The sequence below is a fragment of the Pelmatolapia mariae genome, linkage group LG17 (genome assembly GCF_036321145.2).
Source record: "Pelmatolapia mariae isolate MD_Pm_ZW linkage group LG17, Pm_UMD_F_2, whole genome shotgun sequence".
NCBI classification, from domain to species: Eukaryota; Metazoa; Chordata; class Actinopteri; order Cichliformes; family Cichlidae; genus Pelmatolapia; species Pelmatolapia mariae.
This window is the reverse complement of record NC_086242.1, coordinates 17,915,759-17,937,433: the sequence shown is the minus strand read 5'-3', so window position 1 is coordinate 17,937,433 and position 21,675 is coordinate 17,915,759. Positions and strand designations below refer to the sequence as shown.

The 21,675-nt window shown below is 40.3% G+C and overlaps 2 protein-coding genes across 4 annotated transcripts in view; both read right to left on the bottom strand.

Annotated features, from left to right (window-relative positions):
- Positions 1-1,865: 1,865 nt before the first annotated feature.
- LOC134647157 (apoptosis facilitator Bcl-2-like protein 14) lies at positions 1,866-8,974 on the bottom strand. Its single transcript, XM_063501376.1, has 7 exons — positions 8,877-8,974; positions 6,570-7,005; positions 5,055-5,177; positions 4,050-4,111; positions 3,577-3,738; positions 2,727-2,840; positions 1,866-2,637 (listed from the first exon to the last, which is right to left on the bottom strand). The coding sequence occupies exons 2-7, from the start codon at positions 6,994-6,996 to the stop codon at positions 2,602-2,604; spliced, it is 924 nt and encodes a 307-aa protein (XP_063357446.1). The 5' UTR covers positions 6,997-7,005; positions 8,877-8,974; the 3' UTR covers positions 1,866-2,601.
- Positions 8,975-13,841: 4,867 nt separating this feature from the next.
- The window catches only part of dgki (diacylglycerol kinase, iota), a 99,532-nt gene continuing 91,698 nt past the window's right edge, over positions 13,842-21,675 (bottom strand). For all 3 annotated transcript variants that reach the window (XM_063500498.1, XM_063500500.1, XM_063500499.1), the window contains 5 exons: positions 21,572-21,609; positions 19,970-20,090; positions 19,231-19,267; positions 18,880-18,979; positions 13,842-18,094 (listed from right to left, as the gene is read on the bottom strand). In XM_063500498.1, coding sequence (XP_063356568.1) covers positions 17,996-18,094; positions 18,880-18,979; positions 19,231-19,267; positions 19,970-20,090; positions 21,572-21,609 — 395 coding nt within the window. In that variant the 3' untranslated portion in view covers positions 13,842-17,995. The remainder of the gene's footprint in view (positions 18,095-18,879; positions 18,980-19,230; positions 19,268-19,969; positions 20,091-21,571; positions 21,610-21,675) is intronic.

Genomic DNA, 21,675 nt, shown 5'->3' with positions numbered 1-21,675 from the left:
ACACCAGTTGCTCTCCCCTCCGGGTTCGAAGGCGTGTCCCTCTCCGGTCTCCTCCTTCACCCTGGTGTCCTTGTCTTCGGGGGAGAAAATGGTCTTCACATGTGGTTTGGATGTCTTCTTCCTCCCACGGGGTGGCCCCCCTTCGTGTCCCTCCATCCCGTTCCCAGAAGCTCCTGCCCCGTCTCTCCCCTCAGGTCCACAGCTCGACAGCTTTTTGTCGCTCCACATCCTCTCCAGACTGGACGGCTGAGGAGACGCCTGCCGCCGGACAGCCCTCACCACCGCCGCGCCCTTGTTGGCCTTGGAGATCCGCATCTTGGCGCCCGTCTGCGGCCACGTTCCTTCGTTCAGAGTGTCGTGGTGTTTGCTGATATGGACAGCCTGCAGGGCCAGCGGACAGTCATCTGTGACCGATGAGCGCGGGGGGGCGTATTTCCGAGCGTGGTGTTTAATCATTACGCACACTTTTCATAGTCCGCCGCTGCGTGGAAGTGTATTCGCCACAGTCGCACAGGTGAGGTCTTGTTATGTGTGACGATGACACCGTCGATAACGTGCTCGCAGTCGGAGAGCAGGTTGAGGCGGTCGGAGGTGTGCTGGAGAACGGGTTGGATCTCATTTCACTGGGAGACATGAAACACTGGCGCTCCAGGAAGGACTGCGTCCCACACTTCGTTTACAGACATGCAAATTTAAGCTTTCTTTCTCATTATCATCACACATCTCCCTACCAAGCAAGACCTAAACAACTTATCCAGTTTCTCCGGTTGGCCCTTTAATTCGTACCTGATAAAACCTGTTTTTGAACTGCCTGTTGCCTCCTCTGTCAGATAACTTTCTCCACAATGCAAACCAAATATGTCTGCAAGTCCGGGGAAATATAAACAAATCAATATGATGTGTGTCAAACTGCTGCTGCATCACTCCGTAGTCCCTCTTTTGACCACAGGATGGTGCCATTCCACTCAGCGAACAAAGATCAGGTGTCCGCAGGTAAAGGAGAAATTAATGTTTATTGGCAGGGGGACATTGGTAAGATAGGGTCAGATCAAAGGCCAGACATCTGGATTTTGTTTTTTGTTTAACTTATCACATAAAAAACATAAAACATGTCCTGGACTTCTTTACTACACACTGAGTGGCTGAATCTCAACAAACATAACATTTTCATGTATTCTAGCTTTAAAAAATAATCACACAACCCGTGCATGTAACTCTTGAACTGCAAACGTTTTCTTTCTTTAGCAAATTTTTTGCTAAGATTTATTAAAACTAAAAGAAAGCTGAAGTTTGTCCTCATATCTCGTGTAAAAATCTTTCATGTTTATTCCAACTGATATTTAGTGTTCTAATCTTTGACTTTTAGACTAAAAAAATTTCTAGTAAACAAAATATCTTTCAGGATGCCCTTTTACCCACCTACAAGTAGTTTCTCAGTGTTTGTTGTTGTTTTAACTGAATTTCTTTGTAGTAGTTTGGAATTTTTTGTTCCTTCACATCCAGTGAGCAAAAGCCAGACTTTAGTAAAGCGTCCAATTTATGGAAGCTTGTTTCGACTGTCCACAAGCCTTTTTCAAGTTCCTTATCTCGTAATTTTGACATAATGAGAAGTAGAAATCTTGATATGCCTTTTTATTTTCCTCAAGTGGCATAAACGAACTCCCATACCAATTAAAATGTGGGACATCATCTAAACATGAGTAACAGTCCCTTGACCACAGACTCGGCTTTTTATTTACATGTGTTGGGGAGCTGGTGAGGTCATGGCTTTTGACATGAATATTAATATAAGGCTTATTTAAATTTATGGTCATTTCGTTTTTGGTGAATTATAAATATGCACATTAAAGTGACCAGGAAGCACTTAATACAAACAAAGACTGATTTTAATTAACCTGAGCTTTTTTTTTTTTTCCTTTCTCCATAGTCATATTCACTTTACATACTGAAAATCTGTTACAGGACACAGATACATACTTTTTCCACGCAGGATAAGCAGGGGCCTTTCTTCACATGTTTAACAGATATTTACTTCCATACAAAAACGCCACAGGGATGCGTGTCTCCTCCTGAGTTCTTTTTGTGTGTGCAAATATTACAAACAATAGTAAACAACATTAGAAACACATGAATGCTTTGTCACTGCTGTTCTACTTGTTTTGGGGCTTTTTTGTTTTGTTTTTTTAAAGGGAGAAGTACAAGTGCTTCATTATTCAACTTTTTCCTTTTTTTTTTTTTTTTTTTTTTTTTTTAAATTCAATGCGCTGGTCCATCAGATCACAAAAGAAAAATCAGTGCATAAGTTTGCAAAACATGTAATGCATTTATACAAAAACAATTGAAGACATGCAAAAAACAAACATGAAATTTCTTATTTAAATCTTGCTGAAACTTAAATATAAAAACTATTACATGATCTGTGAGAAAGTGGCTCTGATGTTTTGCAGTCTGTAAACTCATTTTTATTCTCTGTACAGTTCGAAGATGTCCTGTTGTGCTGTTAGAGTTCATTGTTAATGTTAGCAGCTCCTGAAGCCACAGTTAGTGCAGGTTTTGGCCAACAGGGGGAGCTGTGGAGCTTGTAAACCACGTCCCTTCTGCTCAGTCGACTTCCTCAGTCTCATCAAACGCTGCATCCTGCAAAATGAGCAGATACTTGAGTGTTTTCAAAACTTGAACAGGTCAAGCTAATGGTTTAATTAAGAAGGCTTTTGTTTTAAACGTACATATCCTCCTTGCTCCTGCACCCAGGTTGAAAAGTAATCCTGCATGTATCGAGCTCCGTGGTTCAGCAGGCGGTTTATGGGCAACGTTTCCACAGCTGACAGACGCGTGGTGACCTGAAACAAGAAAAACAGATGTCTTCAGAGGTTAGCCAAGACAGTCATGTGAAAATGAGTCAGCAGACCTGCAGATGACTCCCAAAACTAAGCAAACAGGTGTCCCTCACACTGCCACACCTGCCCGAATATACACTGTGACTCATTTCAAGTTTGTTTTTTTTTTATATAAACTGTTTTTATCCTGGAGCGAATCTGATTTATAAGTGAATAGTCTTCTTGCTCCTAGGTTTACTTGCTGCTAACTAGGGACTGACCTCTTAATTTTTCAGGGCTTATATCACTTGTTCGTAGTCAAGGATACCGATAAACGATGTGTGATTGTTATTGAAACTACAGCAATTTGTGCTACCTGACCACAGCTCCTGCAGCTCACAGCCACTCTTATTTATGCCCGCCGTTAAGGCACAGGAAGCTGCTGTGGAGACAAACCTCTCCACGTAAGCGTTGATATAGGAGAAGTCATAGAACAGTTCCAACATCTCCCTCTGTATATCTGCATACCTGAGCCTCTGTACTGCAATGTCAATAAAAATGGCAGTAAAAACTGATGGGATCATACACTTGGGTCTTTAACCCAGCTGCGGCGGCCAAATCAAGACGTGCGTGTCCAGCCGCCTCGTCACACCAGCAACATGGAAAGCATAATGGCCCCTTAGTTTCCTACTCTGGTAACTCCTCCAGCGTTAGTCTCATTTAGATTCATAGTTTCACTGATAGCTTAAGCCGCACTCACCTCACACATCACAGCCATCTGGGTTTTTTGTGACGCCTGCGGCCCTGGAGAGTTGGGCGAGGGGGTCCTGAGGCCCACTCGTATCAGGAAGGTGTTTATTAACTTCCTAAAGAAATCGTAATTCCAGAAGAGCTCTGCTGCTATGTTGGCATCTTTCAGCACCTGACAAGGCACAAATACAGACAAAACAAAAAAGAACAAAAACAAATAAAGTTCAGTCACTAAATGAAAAAACCCCCACTAACAACAACAAAGTAATAATGAAATTTCTGATTTGGAGGAATGTGAACATATAATTTTTTTAATTATATGTTCACAAATAATGAAAATATCTGTGACCTAAACGTGAGCATGCGTCAAAAACCAAAACCACTCAGCAGAAGCGTGATCACATGACACAAACTGGTGATAAACTACTTCCTAAAGAAAGACATTCTGTTGTTTTTCACATTAGATCAAAGTTGTTTTTGTACCTCGCCATCATATTTGTCTCCAGTTTCTCTCAGCAGCAGACCAATTATGGTCTCCACGTCATCTAAAAAGGAACAGAAGACCCGATTATCAGCAGCAATGATTACAAAGGCAGAAAAAAAACGTGTGGGGCGTGTAAACAACGCTGAATCTTGGTTAAAAAGCGTAAGGAGCTGTCACTGAAAAGAGCTCTAAGAACTTGGTTCAAAGTGAAAGGACAATCTTACTCCTCGACACAGCTGCATCTCCTCAGATGATGAGCAGATTCAGACCCAGAACATTGCAGTCGCTCATCAGGGCTAATCCCTGCTATAAATGGCTGTCGTGTAAAACTAGCCCTTTGTTTGGTGGAGTCTTGGCTATGAAAACGTGAAGGGGTATTACTGGTGGGCACATTTTTTTTTTACTGAACCTGGAGAATCTGCTGCTGTTGGGGATCTTAAACTAAACTACTACAGCATTCATTTAGAACCAATTGTTCTCAGTGGGTAAACTATCAAAATCAGTTTCTACAAGCTAGAAAACGCTCTTCAGATTTGACTTTTCAACCAAATTAAGGTGGAAATGGACGCCTTATTAAAACGCCAACTATCTTTAAGTCTTCCAATTACCCAAATATTGACTTAACTTCAGCTAAACTGAGCAAACTACAATGTGATGTGCAAACATTACACATGCATTATTTAGGGAACATCTGATCTGCCCTAGATGCATAAAGTGACCCAGTAGCCAGCCATCTGAACCCAGACGGGGCCCTTTTGTTTTGTTCTGCATGTTCCCCCTGTGCTTGCTTTGTTTCCTCCAGGAACTGCTGTTTGTTCTGTTACCAGAGAACCTGCTGGGTTAGCGCTGTCCGTCTTGACAGAGTTCACAGAAGAATTTAACTTCCTTCTCCTAAAGCTGCATACCATGTTTCTACTGGCTCTCTAACAGACAGCCTCAAATTGTGTGTCGTCTGTGTCGCTCGTTTTAACAGATACAAAAGAAGCCTAAAAGAAGAAACTCACCGTCTGGGCAATCCGTCTCTATTTCTGGAGGAATTAATTGGATTTCATCAGCAAGCTCCATCAGTCTGCTCGCTACCTCTCTCGCCTTCTCGTCCTCCTCCTCGTCCTTCTTTTCAGGCTCATCTGGAAAAACGGAACAAACACGTTAAATCAGACCCTAAAAGGACGGCATCACAGCAGGCGGTGGCTGATCGGCCGGGTAAAATATACGCTGGCCGAGAGTTGTGAAACAGGAAAAACGCAAGAAACCAACAAGTCTTATGGTTAAGTGAGTGATTCAGCCCAGTGGTCCTCAAAAGTTTCCTGGCATATCCCGGTGACTTTACAAAGAAGTTCAAAACCTTTTAGGGAACTGCGATGACTCAAATAGTTGACTGACCTTATTTAACTGGGTGGAATATACAAGCACATTTACTGAGGTTAAAATGTCCAATTCATAAACTGATTTTGTTCATTGCTTTGGCACAAGAAAACCTGACTAACAAAAACATGTTAAAATTATTTCATAAGCTTTGTCTAACTTTTTGGCTCCGGCAGAAAAATCTGTCTACCAAAAACAAAAAAAGCAAGTTGAACTGAAGTAAAGGAGAGCATTAAAGCATCAAGCAGCACTTTGTTTCAGCATAGTTTCACTTTCTGGCCGTCCATGCTTTTACATTTGGAGAACCTCGAGTTGGTCTTATCTGTAATGATGAGCATTTATGAGAAACTAAAACCTGTTTTCAGGTCAGCTGACTTTGCAGAATTCAAACTGGACTCAAACCAGTTTAAGTGTGAAACCAGCACGATGTTCACCCGTCGCACTAAAAAGAAATAAAAAGGGCTGAGGTCCACAAAATTACCTTTGTAATATTTTTATGGCATGCTGTTGACAGTCGACTCAGAGACATTTTTTAAGACAAAATTCTGCAACAAGTAAATATTTGCTGGTGTTTTTGTCCTCTCGCACTTATAAAAGAACACTTTTTGAGAATTTAGGACTCTTAGTGTGACACCTTGAACCTGGTATTGACTTTCACCCATTTTTAAACAAAACAAGAGAATCTTCTTCATTTTACCCGCCTCTACAGCGCTTCTACAGCACAAAAACTTTCTTCCAGTTTCCATAAAAACTTATAACGTTGTCAGATTTTTCCTGTGAATCTTACACCAATGTCAATGCCCCTCCCTACAATAAAAATCATGACAGTGTTGATAAAGTTGTCAATGATTAAGTTCCAGTCGGAGCTGGTACTTTTCCTACCTTACTGTTTCAATAAAAATCCAACATGTTTAAGATTACCTCGGGTTTTTCCCTCTCTGCTGATTTAAGACTAAAACGTGTAACCTGGAGTCTTTATCGGTGAGACGGTTCCAGATGTCAGTCTTCTAGTGTATTTCAGGCATCAGTTTCACCGTGAATTTTATTTGCATTTTATGATAGTGAACTAACATTTTATAAACAAAACTATGGTGCACATTAATCAGCGAGGCTAATTGTCGTGTTATCTAAGGCTACATCTTTATTCTCCTCACCTGTAGCATGGAAACATCTGAATGCGACTTCATCACCAGGCTCCATCGGTTTCTGCTGCTGCTGCTGCTCCTCCTCGTCTTCGTCATTCTTCGTCTGAGGCCTGGTGCAGCTGAAAATGCTCAACATGCGTTTCAATCTCCTCCCCTTCTTTCTGATTTTCTTTTCTGTGAGCTTGTTCTCAGTCTGTGTTGGTGTCTTTAGTGGAGTTTTGACATGTCCATCTGCGTCATCCCCACCGCTTTCCCTGACCGGGCTCCTCTGTGTGTTTGGTCGTCTCCTCGTCGCGTAGGCCATTAGGACTCTGAACTCCACTGTGTCCTCCATGTTCGCCACGACTGGGGTAGACTCGGGGTCGTGGTATGTACCAGTGGAGCGGCCATCAGGGTGGGCAAAGGGGTCGTAGATTTCGATGTGTCCGTTTGTCATCTTGGCTTACTGTTACGAAAAAAGAAAAAGAGTCAAACTGAGACCGAGAGCATAGAGAATTCGGCTTTTTAGAGAGATTACAACATTGCCAATGAGGTATTATATCGCTTCAACAGTCAGTGGAATTGTAACTGAAAGGAAAAATGTATTATATAATAAAATGTATCAAATATAAATATATTAAAAAAATAAATAAAATTCCCCACTCCCCCCTGTGGGCGGTCAATCCTTCAAGCTCGGGTCCTCCTTTAAGTGAGGCAACAAAGACTTATTGTCTCGAGTATTAGCAAGACAATGATGCTTTCCTGAGAAATCACATCCCATTTTGAGCAAGGAAAATTCTTCCTTTAAGCATATATCATGTTATTTGTGACAAATGCATGACTCTGCTTGTTCATATTATTTTGCACAACCTGCCGGCTGTATAATTAATAAGTCCGCTCAGTGTTTCTGGCACATGAAGTGTCTTTAATATTTAAGGTAATGACTGTGTAACACAGATTAAACTGAAATCTGTTCATTTTCCTGTTACTTTCATCCATTTAGTGAACAAAAATATATTTTGTGTTCGACTAAAATAAACCCCGAATCCTTTAATCATACTTTCTTTGTTCACTTGGATCAATTTCATATTTTAAAATGTCAGATGTGATCAAATTTACATCCTCAGTGATCAATCTCTCCAATTAAAGTTGCTGTAGTTTAGTCTAAAAGGTTTTAATCTCGCCTATTTCCAGTTTTTGGTTTTAGCTTAGCTGATTTGAGTCAGTCTCCAGAGCTTCAAGTTTAGTTTTTGATAAGAAAAGTTTCGTTTCAGTTTCGTTTTTGTTAGTTTAGAAAATATATTTAAATAGACGAATTCTGACTCGACTGTTTCAGTAAGTATTATAACATGAAGGGTCTTTGTCAGGGGAAGGTTTTAAGAAGTTTAGATTAGATATTACAATTTAAAATAGACAAACACCTTGTTTCACTTTGTGAAGACAGGTGACTCAGTCGTCATCCGCACTCTGAAATAAATAAATAATACACGCCAAAGCGTCATCCGGCAACTTGTCCTGAGCAATCTGACCAAACTGAACCCTGACCTAAAAAAAAAAAAAAAAAAAAAAAAAAGTATTTCTACTTTAGTTGCTAAAAACGCCTTTAACTCATAGTTTAGTTTTTAGCTTTACTTAAACATTAAAAAAATACATCTGATTACAAAAATATACAATAAAAAAGGTTTAAAATTTAAAATGAGAACACTGACACACTTTATTGGATAAATCACCCTTACGTGTTTAACTGTAGTCTAACTGGTACCTGTTAAATCCTCACGTCCAAACTGTGCACATCTGTAATATTCCTGTAATTAAAGTCAGCTTAATGTTAAAGTGTTGTTGTTGTGGCTCCTCCTCTTGACTTCAGGACTTTGTCGAGGCATGTCTCGGCAAACAGCTGGTAGTTTCACCAAACTCAATGAAATACACCGGGAACTCCTGAAGCCACAACTAACCGTGATGCGACGTGTTTCTTTGGGTTAAAGCCGTCATAAATCCGTGTAAAGACGACCTAGCTAGCTACTCCACGTTAGCCATGAAAGAAAAACTTTATTGTACTCTTTCGACTTTGAAACTTTAGCCGGTGAAGTTGTGTAAAAGTAGCTGTAAACTCGAGTCGCCATTGTTTTTGATAAACTGAGCTGAAGTGGCTGTAAATGTTAAAAACAGCAACCCAACCGAGACTGCCCCTGAGTTTAACAACACGATAAAAGAAGAAGAGTTAGAAAGTTAAACTTAATGTGTACTTTATGTGAGTTAAAACGACCTGTCAGCTACACGGAAGCACTTTTAAACACTTCAAGTAGTCCTAGAATACACAAAGACAGATATACTTACGGTCCAAGCGGTCAAACAGACGCTAAACGAAGGAAAAACACTTCACACACCAACTCGTATGGTCACTGAGTGAACTACGTGCCGGTCGCTGTCTTTTTAAGCAACTTTGTCACGTGCTGACGTGCTATGACGTAGCATAGCGCGCTGAAAACGCTAAGACGAGACGACCCGAACAAACTTTTCTTGGGATTCCGTATCTCGTAAGACCTGTTTTGGAGGGGGAATTAATTTATTTTCCAGCGTGGTGGGGTAATTTCGATTACAAGTAATTACATTAAAAAAAATACACAAATAAACATTTTTAAATGCATGTGGTAAGAGTATATTCTTACCTGATTTTCTCTCGCACAGACAGATGTGGTCTGTAAATGTCAGAAAACGGTGATTTCCGCAAACAGGCAGTAGTCAGCACAGTTTATCAAAGGTGATCAATTATATGGAATAAATAAGATGACGTGCTTCGCAGGTATTATGACTCAGCAACCCTGTGTTCGACGCTGCCTGTGTTATCTTGTATTTGTTGCACATTCTGCTGTCCTCTCGGCCAATTTTTTCTTGAAAATGTTTTTCATGTCCGTATCTATAAATTACTTTGCCAGAAACTGCAAAGCGCAGCTTCTAGATTTCTGGATAAAAGTGGTTGATCACATTCCTGAGCACTTTCTTTTTGACAGATCATCTGCACATTTTTCTGTTATTGTACATTTAATGAACAAAAAACGTATTTAATGCACGACAAAATAAACCCCCTAATTCTCTACGCATGCTCTGTTTGTACACTTGCATCACTTTCATCTTTTGATAATGTCAGTGTGCATTTCACAACTACAGCTATCCTCCGTGATTAATCGCTTAATCATTCCATCTAAACTTGCTGTTGTTTTTCCAAAAAAACCCAAAATTGAATCTTGGGTAATTCCAAGTTTTTGTTTTTAGTTGAGTTGATTTCAGTCCGTTTCCAGAGCTTGCAGTTTAGTTTCTGATAGAAAGAAAGTTTAGTTTTAATTAGTTTATAAAAAATAAAAAAATAAAAATGGACGAATGCTGACTAGATGGTTTCAGTAGGTGTTATAATATGGAGGGTCTTTATCAGGGGAAGATTTTACGAAGCTTATATTAACGATTAAAAATAAAAATAGTCAAACAAACACAGGCCAAGGGAGGCCTTAACTTTATTTCTGCAGATACAATTCCCCCCTGGGCCTGGATCCATGGTCCCCAGTGTACAGAGTCCTTGCTAGTATTACACCTTTTAATTAGGCAGAAAAAGAAGAACAAAAGTTGAACTGCTTTAAATTCCCATAAACTTCACATGCACATAGCACAAAATTTCAAGTTTATTTTTCCAGCACTTCAAGTTAGTCTCAGAGGAACACTAACCTCAATCGTAACCTCAATTTTGAAATACTGAGTTAAAATTTTGAGATATTTAACCTGAAATTTGATGTACAATTAGTGGAAGAAACAAGCATCCATAATTGTCTATCCAATGGTTGGAATCATAAACTGGAAGTTTTCTTGTTCTTGCTGACATTTAAAAAAAAAACCATCCTGTTATTACAGCAACAGGTTACCCTGCTAACCTCTAAATCTGCCTTCATGCTTGCTTAACTGCTGCATCATAAAGGTGAGAGTGACACCACTGTGCATAGAAACATTGATCTGAGCAGAAATGAAAGCTCAGACTAAAAGTAGTCGTGTCCACATTCCAGGAGCTCCGTAGGCATGGCCTTATCAGACAATCATCAAGCTCCACAATCAGCAGGTAAGGCAGGAAAAAGCTCCTGCATGTCACTGCAAGGAGAGCTTGAGTATAACGTTGCCAAGAAACCATGGTTTTATTTATAAGGAGCAAAGAATTTCACGCTTGTTTCCACTGGGGTTTCTGTGTGTCACACGCCTCTGTTTAGACAGCAGGTGTCCCAACAGTACTTTCTGTTTTTTTGTTTCCAAGGACCCAGATGCGCTTCTCATTTTTTCAAAGTGCTGCTGAGCTCTCCAGGAGACCATCTTTAAAGTTTTTCTTTGCGCACAGAGGGCTTCTTTCATTTTCATTTTTTGTGGACTTTACGTGCCTCACTGAGTTCAGAAGAATTTCCTTTTGTAAAACCAAATAACACTTAGTCATTCAGGCTAAAAAAAAAACAGCACCAGTTCAGGCAGATAACAGACACCTTACCAAACAAACATTGGTAAGTTGTATCTGATAACTTGGCATATCTCAGCATGGCATGCAGTGTGCCCTTTACAAAGTATGAAAGCTGACAAGTAGAGGACAAAGGAAGTGGGGTGTGGTGATTGTACACCATATGAAGAAAAAAAACAATCCCACTTGAGATAAATAAAGCCTGAAAAATTAGTAATCGCTTAAGACTTGGACAGTTTGAAGTGTCTGCAGGATTCTTCATAATCATCTAACTTTCCTTTCAGTTACCAAATCATGTTTAGGTGATCTTAGGCCCATAAAAGCAATTAAAACAACACAAGGAAGACAAAGAAATCTGCGTTGGGTCAGTGGGTAACTCTGTGCTCACTGTGGGCATGTCTGTCTCGCTGTGACCGACTGGGATCCGTGGAATTTGGATGGATTCTTGATGTAGGGAAGTAAAAGAATCGATTTCTGCATTTCACACTGAAGAGAGGAAGTCTACATGATCGTGAGCTGGCTCTGACTGATGTTCATTGTGATTTGTGTTAAATTAAAAAAAGGAAGTATTTCACAAAGTATGCAACCAAATCTGGAGGTTTTTAAAGTTTAATCAATCAAATCAATCTCAGTTCTTAAAAGAAGACCTTAAACTGCTCAGAAAATACTCAGTAACAGTTTTTTGCTCAGAGAAGCTCCACATTCGTTCCCAGGTGTGAATCAGGGATATCTACATGTGGAATGTCTCATCTATGTGTCATCGGGGATTTTCTTTCTTCTTTATTAAACTGAAATATGGGTGAAGGTTCATGCCGTCTTTAGGGGCTAACAACACTATATTGTATAAGAACAAGTTTATGACTCAGATATCAAACGGTAAAGAAAGGCGGGGCAGAATTTCTTCAAGTGGCTGCTTGTTGAATCCCAGAGAACATCTGGGTTATGAATGTGAAACAGTCACAGTGCTTCAGAGACATTTTTGTATCCACAAAGGTGCAAAAATAAAATCATGATGAATAAAAATATTTCATATATAATCATAATGCACTTAAATGTACCTGCTTGGTGCTCCAAACAGACTAATGTTGGCTTAAATGTGATCTTTTATGCTTTTTCTTATTCTGTGTCACTTATATACTTCATGATCATATTAAACATGGCTGGTTTTTAATATCCAAACAGGTGCTCAGGCTCCAGGCTTCTCTGTGACTGTGAAGACTTTAAATTGCACAGTTGTTATCATTCTGCTGCATGAAAGAGCTGAAGATTTTTATCAAGAAAGTCCAGGAGGGAAAGGATTAACACACCAGGAAGGCATAAGGTTGGATAGAAGGTTAGAGAAGTAAGGCTGGGATGGTGCACAGGAGAGGTTGTGGATGAAGGTGGAGCTGCCAGGTAGGAGGAAAAGAGGAAGACCTTAGAGAAGATTCCTGGATGTAGTGAAAGCCACGCAGAGGGTTGGAGGAAGCAGATGAAAGAAGAGCAGACCATCAAACAGGGATTTCTTTTCCTGTTTGACTGTTTATGGTAGAGTTTTGCAGGATATCAGATAGATGGAAAACAGAGGGGAGAATGTTGTTAGCAGACAGTTGTGGATGTTTCTGTGAGACTGTGCTAGAAATGGTAATTGGATTTCTTTTTTTTTTCTTTTTCATGAAATGAGTTAAATGATGAAACAGCATGCACGGTTTCACGGTAGGAGGAGCTTAAGATGTACGAGTGGGGATAGACACTCCTTCCAGAGAGTTCAGAGAGCTCGGGCCCAGCCAAGTTTGTTTCCTTAATAATTTTGTTTTACCCTCAAAACCACCATCTGCCTGGTTTATCTGGTGAACCAGATTGGGGTGGCTGTAGCTCAGGAGGAAGAGCAGGTCAGCTGCTGATCGAAAGGTTGGTGGTTCAATCCTTGGCTCCCGCAGTTTGCATGCCAATAACCCCGACTTGCTCTCCGATGCATCCATCGGCGTATGAATGATAGTTAGAAAGCCCTCAAAGTATAGATAATACTGCGTATGTTTATGGGTGAATGCGGCATGTTGTACAGAGTGCTTTGAGTACTCCAGGAGAGTAGAAAAGCGCTATATAGGAATCAGTCCATTCACCATTTTACCCTGCCAGTAAATTACACAGCAGGTGAAGGTCATTCCTGCTTCCAACTTCCCATCACCTTCCACAAGTCTCCATCCCACAAACACTGATATTTAATTCTGCCCTTTGTGACACGATGATAAGGAGGCCAGGTGCACCCTGAGGACGATCACTTGACATTAAAGATTAGACTTTTTATAGCTTTTATGGTCATGTCATTAGAGTAGTTACGTCAGAGATTTAAGCACCTCCATGACTTTTCTATTCACTGCCACCATGAGGCTGTGAGTTCTTTTGGAGAAAGGCCTTGATATTAATTAGACATGATTAGATATAAATTCCATTAAAAAACTATTTCCCCAGTTTTTGGTGTCAGATTTGTACATTTTGTGTCACCACTTGATCCAGTATTTTATCCAATGCGGTCTTACATTTAGCAAACATCAGCATATTTCAGCCTTTTTGAGCTGATATAATCGAGACAGTGTTGCTAACACATACCGAGTTACATATATGTGCTGCTTTTGTTTTTGTCATGTAATCTTGAACTAAGGAGCCACATGTGAACTACTTTGCATCTGCTGTTTGTTTTCAAATTTCTGCACTTGTCAGCATGACTTTGCAAAGATGTGTCTTCCTTAAAACAGCAGCTTGTTTTGACAAGTAACAGCTGGTGTTGAGGGGATTTCCCCGGCAACCGCTCAAACAGGAAATGAGGTCAGACACCAAGACAACAGCGTCACATCTTCTTTTACCAAATAACAAAATAAAAACAACAAACTTCAAGTAATCCCATCATCATCATCATCAGTAGCAGAAAAATAAAATACAAAAGCAAAAAAACAAAACAAAACAAAACCACGTGCCCAGCCTTAGAAGAAACTTCAGTATAAATCATTTAAAATTATAACAATTGAACAGTTTAAACATCAATAATGCCATTTTTTATGCCATTACCAGAACATAATCCCAGGGAGGTAAGAAAATAAAGGACATGCATAACCAACGCTGATGATAGACACAGTTTAATTCAAAGTCATGTTTCTACCAAATAGAAAGAGTGATAATAAGCCTGTGTGTGTGTGTGTGTGTGTGTGTGTGTGTGTGTGTGTGTGTGTGTGTGCGCTGCTCAGAACGAACGTAGCTTACATGAGCACAGTCACTTTCTGGAAATGATCAGTTCGTGTTTTTATTTTACACACATTTTGTCCGTTACGTAATCTGCTGAAATTCGGAGGAAGGCCACCGAGTTTGATATCTGGCTTGTGGAAGCCATCCTACAACAAGAAACCTCTGCAGAGAAAGAGAGCGAGACATCGGCTCTGGACGTTTAAAGTGTGGATTCAGTCAAGAAATTCTAAGAACATTCGAAGGGTTTAAACAATACAGCTCTGGAATAAAAGAGTCTTTACTCATCATACGTTTTAACCCTTGGTAAAACAGGGCAGAGAGATCTGATCGATTTGATTGGTTGATAAGAGTGCAGTGAAAATAGACCCAAGCTGTATTCCTACTCCAAATGTTTTTACCGCTCTTACATTTTCCATATATTTTACAAATAGGTGCCTCTGCGGGATTGTCTTTGCACAGGAATAGTTGTGCTTGCAAAGCACCAACACCCTGTCAGTACATATTTACTCATCCCTGAGATAACCATATTAGGATATCTGCTTTCTATGACACTAAAGGGACTCCAGAGCCAATCTGTGATGTACCGGAAACCTTTCAAACCAACCTCCTGAGGGCAGACCTGAGGACACAAGTTGGTGACTAATAGTTTGAATTTTGAGGGAAAGGGAGAAAAGCCACTGCAGTAAACGTAAGCTGGGACTTTGGGAGCCAGACTTCTACGATGGCTGATCACGACTCTTTACAATGTCCCCTTAAATAATTGGGAAAGCATCTCGTTCTGCAAATATCAGCGCAAGTTACAGCAGAGCTCACAGGGTCGTTTCAATCCACTGACATATGTGCGCTCAAAAGAAAAGAACAAACCAAACAAGAATCATTTACCCAACCAGCACTGAAGTAAAACCGCACATTCAATACTCCTCGGTGCTAAATGCTCGACCATGTTACAAACATTAATGTAATGTAAATGAGTAACATAGAAATGCAAAAACAAGAAGACATAATCTATTCATATTGCATTGAATATGGCTCAGATTTGAATTTATTCTTAGACAAATGCTGAAAACACACACACACACACACACACACACACGCACGCACACACACATCAGGAGTACCAGATACACACTATCGAACTGTGAAAAGTTAAAATCTTAGTTTGAAAGAAACATTGCAATGAAAATACTTTAAATCTCCCATTTTTTAAACAGACTCTGGTCTATTGTCCAAAAATGCTTTCAAACGCAAACGGTGGGAACCTTGGGTTAGTTTCATTCCTTCCATACTGGGCTAATACTGGTCCCCTCTCCCTATCACTTGGTACGGTCACTGGTTTGACGGTTCAGCGCTAATTTTGTCCACAAAAAGAGTTGGAGTCCCATGTTGTTCTGAAATATGAGGGGGGTTTTTTGTTGTTTTTTGTTTTGGCTAAGAAATTTCACAAAACGGCTCCCAGAGCAAAACCTTTATCACCTTTATCTCACCAAGACAAGCAAAATATTAGAAATATGACAAAGAAAACAAGCACATATCCACAAATGTGACAGAGATCGGCACATTTTAGGCATTTCTATGACACAAATGTGATTAATTTTCCATCAGTTGATGAGCTTATGGTTGCTGAAACACGTTGTGATTATTCCGTTATTTTTGTACTCTCTGGGATCCCAGAAAGAGCCAAAAAATGCTGCTTTTTGGTATCTACAAGAGATTTTAGCTACTGAAACAACCAGGTGGGATCACTTATGATTTCATGATTTTTTTGTTGTGGCTCTATTTGTGTTCATTTTAGCCATAATGTTTCTGTTATGTGTGTAATGTCCCAATATAACAGAGTCTTTCAGCTGCATGGCTGAGCAGCTTATGTTTGGTCCATATAGCGTACATGCCTTTCTACAGTGTAGTGATTAGAAATGGACTTTTCCAGTAAAACCAAAGCTTATAATGCTAAAAAACAGACATATTTAATTAAAAATCTATTAAATGTTATACAATCCAAATGATAAAGTCATAATTGGTTATAAAAATGTCACAGCAGCACATACACAGATATGACTGGAGTCATAAATGATCCCACTCGGTCACTTGTTCTGTGTGTTGTTTGTACTCGGAGAGAAAGCTGTAGTTAAAAGAAGTTTGTGAGAAAAGTTCAAAGCTTTCACAATTCATCCAGGTTTGATCTTTTTCTATGAATCTTTAACTAGAAAATGTCAAACTGTGTCCATGTTTTGAATTGTTTTGGTTTACTGACAGTGCAAATAGAGCTAAATACTTGTAGCTTCTACCACTAAGAAACACTGACTGATCGGCTAAAGATCAGCGAGGGGGTCATATTTCACTGGGTGACCGCTCTCGTTGCACCCATGGGAGCATGAGTGGGGGTTTTCCCCTCGTAGCCGAGAGATTTGCAGGACGTGGATTTGGAGGAAAGACAGTGTGCTGCTTATTTGAAGTTTGTGCATCAGAAGTCTTTCAATAAACAACACTTTTGGACATTTTTTGGGAATGTTTGCAGACGGTGAAGTTAAACGAACACTTGAAATTTTGGAACGTCCGGGTGATATTTCGGTTTTTGTCTGGCTTTATCGGCAGAAATATATTTACACTCGTCTAATATCAGCTTGTGTAATTTTTTGTGTGTGGCTGCTGTGGGGAAAATAAAGTCCCTCCATCATGTTTGCCACAATAAAATTTTTAAACATGTGAATAACTCAATCGCAGTCTCTTTGTGAACCTCTCAGACTCCAACACATGCCAAGACGTTGGAGAAATGATGCAGTGACGCAGACATAAAATGAAAATAAATGTTAAAAGTGGGCAAGAGCAGAGCCTCATTTTAAAAAACCTTTTAAAAACTCATCTATACACGTAGCTCTGAATCATGGTTTTGTCTGTAGAAAATGTGACACATTTAGTCCACCGAGTGTTCCTGGAAGTAATCGGCTGCTTGAAGGAGTCAGAAAGCTCTGTGGAGATGATTTTTGAATCATCTGACAAGCGTTTTGTCATTTTTATGAGTCACGGCAAAGCAACGACTCTGATAGGATAAGAAGTGGCGTCGAGTCGGGACTCGCCAGAAGCCGAAAGCGGAAAACATTACAAGCACTTCAGGACGAGCGTACCCGGGGAGGATATGTTCATTTTGTTTGTTTTATTTTGTGATGTGTGACTTAGGGGGCAGCACGTGATTGCAAACGCTAGCGTTGCATATTTAATAATAAATGAAAGTTAAATATTTAATGAAAGTTTAGGGAAGGACTATGTGACAGATGATGGGAAAATGACTGAAATTTGGGACGAGATGTGACATCACGCTAGTGCAATGTCTTTGGCACAAGTTTTAAGGGACAAACAAAAACTTTTACTGTTCCTACGAGCGCTGAAATGACACTTTATACACTTTAAACCACTGCAGAAATCTCAGGGAGTAAAATATGCATGAATCCCTTATAAGATGAGAAACAGGTGAACTCACGACGTGTGACGGCTGGTCCAATTGCACTTGCATCCTGATAGTCCTACGATCAGTCACTCACTCAATCGGCACAACCAATAAATAGAATATGAATAAATAAATACAAATAAATAGTAGACCAGTAAAATCTCCTCTGCAGTGCTGCTGTGAGCTGAAGCAGTTCATCTCCTCTGGCTCGTCTCCAACTTCTCCGCCCGAAGAGTCGAATCCAAACGTTTTCCTCTCCACGTCGAGCGCGCAGAGTCCAGAGCGACACAGAGTGCGCGAGCGTGTTCGCGATCACACGGCCGTCTCCAGGTCTTCGTGGCTCGCGGACGATGAGCTCAGGTAGGCGGCGAGCTCAGCGTCTCCATCGGCTTGGTCTGCCGGCGTCTTCCCCTGAAGGAAAGAGACGATTAGAACGGAGCGTGCCTCTCATCCAAAAGGAACGTACAAAAGCGGCAGCATGGATCCGAGGGATGGATTAAAAATGGAAGGTAAGGGGGCAAGGTGTCCCACAGCGAGATCTCTAATCTAGCTAGCATAACGGGGGGCTAATCTGGCCTAAAGAATAAATCACCGTCTTTAAATGGAACCATGGAGGACGCATGTTTACAAGGTTCTGAGAAGATGACTTTCCACCTTTTACTGTTTAACCCAGTCTGACGAAAGTCATTTTTAGTAATTCTGCAACAAGTTTTTGCTTGTAAGGATTTTTTAAGGTATTTTTGGTGCTTTAAACAAAATAACTGTGGCGTAAAATGCCCCTTAAAGGCTCTAAAACCTAAAGAAAGTCAGTGAACGTGAGAAACTAAAGAAGCTTTTAATCTTTAAACATGTTTCCAGGTCACAACTGTCCTGGGGAACTTTGCCTCTTTTATTGCAGCCAGTATCGACTGACTTTCCTCTGCTTTGCCTGGAAATATAAATGACAATCACACACTTCCCCTCAGGACAAAGATGTGATGCACTGATCTGTTTGGTAAAGCCTGTTTTTTATTGCCATACTTCCAGTTCTTTAAGCTTTTGGTATCAGCTGCTGGCCGATTCGTTTTTCATAGTGAGAGTGACACACCCTGAAAGCCACAAAACCTTTCACTGTAAATCATTTGCGTGACGGCCGCTGGTTCGATTCATCTGGACTTACGGGAATTGTATGTGCAGCTGTTTAAACATCTGTTTACCTGGAAGTTGGTCTTCTCTAGTGACGCCCCGGCCTCGACCAGTAGTCGACACACTGCGTGCTGCTTCCCTGATGCTGCTTTGTGCAATGCAGTGTCACCTCTAGACACGCACACACACACACACGCACACACATACATTCTGGTGATCAGATACAACTCATATATAAAGCTAAAGATCATAGATAAAGCAGTAACGTCACTGTGGTCAGACTGTTCTATACCACACTACACTACAGGATTGAGTTGTCTGCACTCAGGTTCTCACACAATCACTACGTGTGAATTTTAAACAAAAAAAAAATACACATGAATGATAAATTTTTCCTTCAGAGAAAACGAAACAGAAAGTACCTCTCTGTGTCTGTTAAATCCAGAAGAACCTTGGAGCCTGAGGAGGGAGAAACAGAGGAAGCGTGAGCTGTGATCTGAACGTACAAATGCTGTTAAACAAGCCAGAAGGTCCAAATCCTCTTTAGTCCATGTTTTCCTGCCCTCAGAACAGTCTTCCACTTTGCCTCGGTGTTTCTGGATCATGTTCACATCCAGTATTTATTTTTGGCCTTTGCACACAGAGATTTCTCCAATTTTTTTCAATCTGCTGATGATATCTTGTATTGTAGATGATGCGATATTCCACATCTTTATAATTTTACATTCAAGAACATGTTTTTCAAATTGTTCCACAATTTCTACATGCAGGTCTTGTGCACAGGTTCACCAATCTGCACCTCATTACTCTCTGAGATGCCCTTTTTATACCCAATCATCACATTGTTGATGTTCCTCCACTTGTTTCTTTTTCAGCTTTTTTTTGCCCTTTTCCCAACTTGTTGGAGACATATTGCTGCGATTAAATTCAAAGTAAGACAAGATTTTTCATGAAATACTAAAACGTGTCAGTTTGAACATTGGATATTGTGAATATCCAGAACTGCTGTTGTGACACTGAGTTGTACACAGCTGTGGGATTTTAACCCAAAACAACCTGAGTCTTTCAGCTTTGTGACTCTGACTGAAAGTAGATCCAGGAGGCTGTTGGAGACGTTCGTTTACAGTAACACAGATATTTATTTAACATGCACTTTCTCACCTTGTTGCAGTATGTAGCGGACCAGGTCTGCGTGTCCGCTCTGAGCAGCTAAATGCAACGCTGAACAACCCCCAGAGTCTCGGACCAACAAATTGACGCCTCGATCCACACACTGTGAGAGCTGCAGAGGCCGACAGGAAGACACGATTTCAAGATTTTCAACATCAACCAGGATTCTTAAAAACAGGAAAATACAAAGAAAGAGCAAATCTTTCTTGATAGAAAAACCTGATAGCTTTTTCTTGATAAAAGCAATGAAAATCTATTTATATATGTTATTTCAGTTATTTTTTAGACCGCAATTCTTTTTTCATCCTCCACCTTCCAAATTTCCTGGGTTTATTTTTTTTAAGGACACTGCACACACTCTTAGATATGCCAAGCATTCAGCTAACAGCTCTTTGGTAATCACCTTGTTGTTGTTTGTCAAAGAACAACAAGGTGATTACTAAGATGTTAGCTTTGGTATTCTTCAGGAGAAATGGGAACAAATTAAGTGGGTTTTTTGTGACAAAGTGCCCTAGGATAATTTTTAAACTTGCTACCTTGAGAGGACGCCTTGTGTAGACACAAGAGTGGTTAATGATTCTACTGTCTAGAAATCAGGGTAAAGCAGTTTCAGCTAACAACTGTCTCGCTTCTATCCCGGTGGACGCGCATAACTTTTAGTTTTGTTTATCTGTCACAACACCCCACATCTTAATCACAGGAGACGTGAGACACAAGCAATAACAGATCACAAAAACAGGAGATAAAGACACAGATTTGTTGTTGGTCCACACAAATCAGAACTCTTCCCCTCTGTTTTTGGTGACATAAAAGACCAAAATACACCCATACATGTGGACATTCCACTGCCATTAGTTTTAGTTTCCTTTCCTTAGATGCCTTTAATTTATCAGAATAAGTCCTCTCATTAACCATCTGCTATAGTGCCCCTTCCATTTCTGTCCTGGACTCTGAGCCAGACCACAGCCAGTTTAAAACATTTTCTCGTGATCTTGCAAACATCAATAATCTGTTTTTTTGGGGATTTTTTTACTTCTAGAGTTTTTCCAGACTCTGCTCATTTCTAGCTGCATACTTCAATTCTTTGACCCCACCAGAGTTATTTTTGTTTTGCATTTTGTTTTTGTTTTTATCAGTTCTTGAAACAGCCCCTTAGGCTCATCCTCTGTCTGGAACAACCTGTTTTAGTTCCTCCCATTTTAAGCCAAGTTTCATTGCCCCATGAAGGATGTCTGGTCTGATACAGAACCAAGAGAGGGAAAAACCGTCACATGTACACATGACAGAAACAAGAAACCGTGGGATTTCCTCCCTTTAGAAGCGGAGGTGTTACTGTCATGGCTGAAGGGAATTTTGTAAGAATGTCTGTAGTATGAGTCACAGCGTGCCCGATAATTAAAAAAAAAAAAAAAGGATCCTGTGGTGTTTGGAGTGATGCATAATTTAACCTTTTCATGACTTAAGGAGTCTTTGTTGATCTTTATCGGCTGGGCAAAGGGAATTTTAATGTTGTACAACATTAAACTACGGAAACTAATTCTGCAGTGGCTAACACACAGGCTAACAGGCCGTGACAGAGTGGATGTGAATTACCGTGGAGAGGTCCCCAGAACTTGCAGCTGTCAGCAGAGCTGTGAACACACAAACACAAAGCAGTCACTTTCTTCCTCTTTTCTGCAGCATGTCTCTGTGCTCAA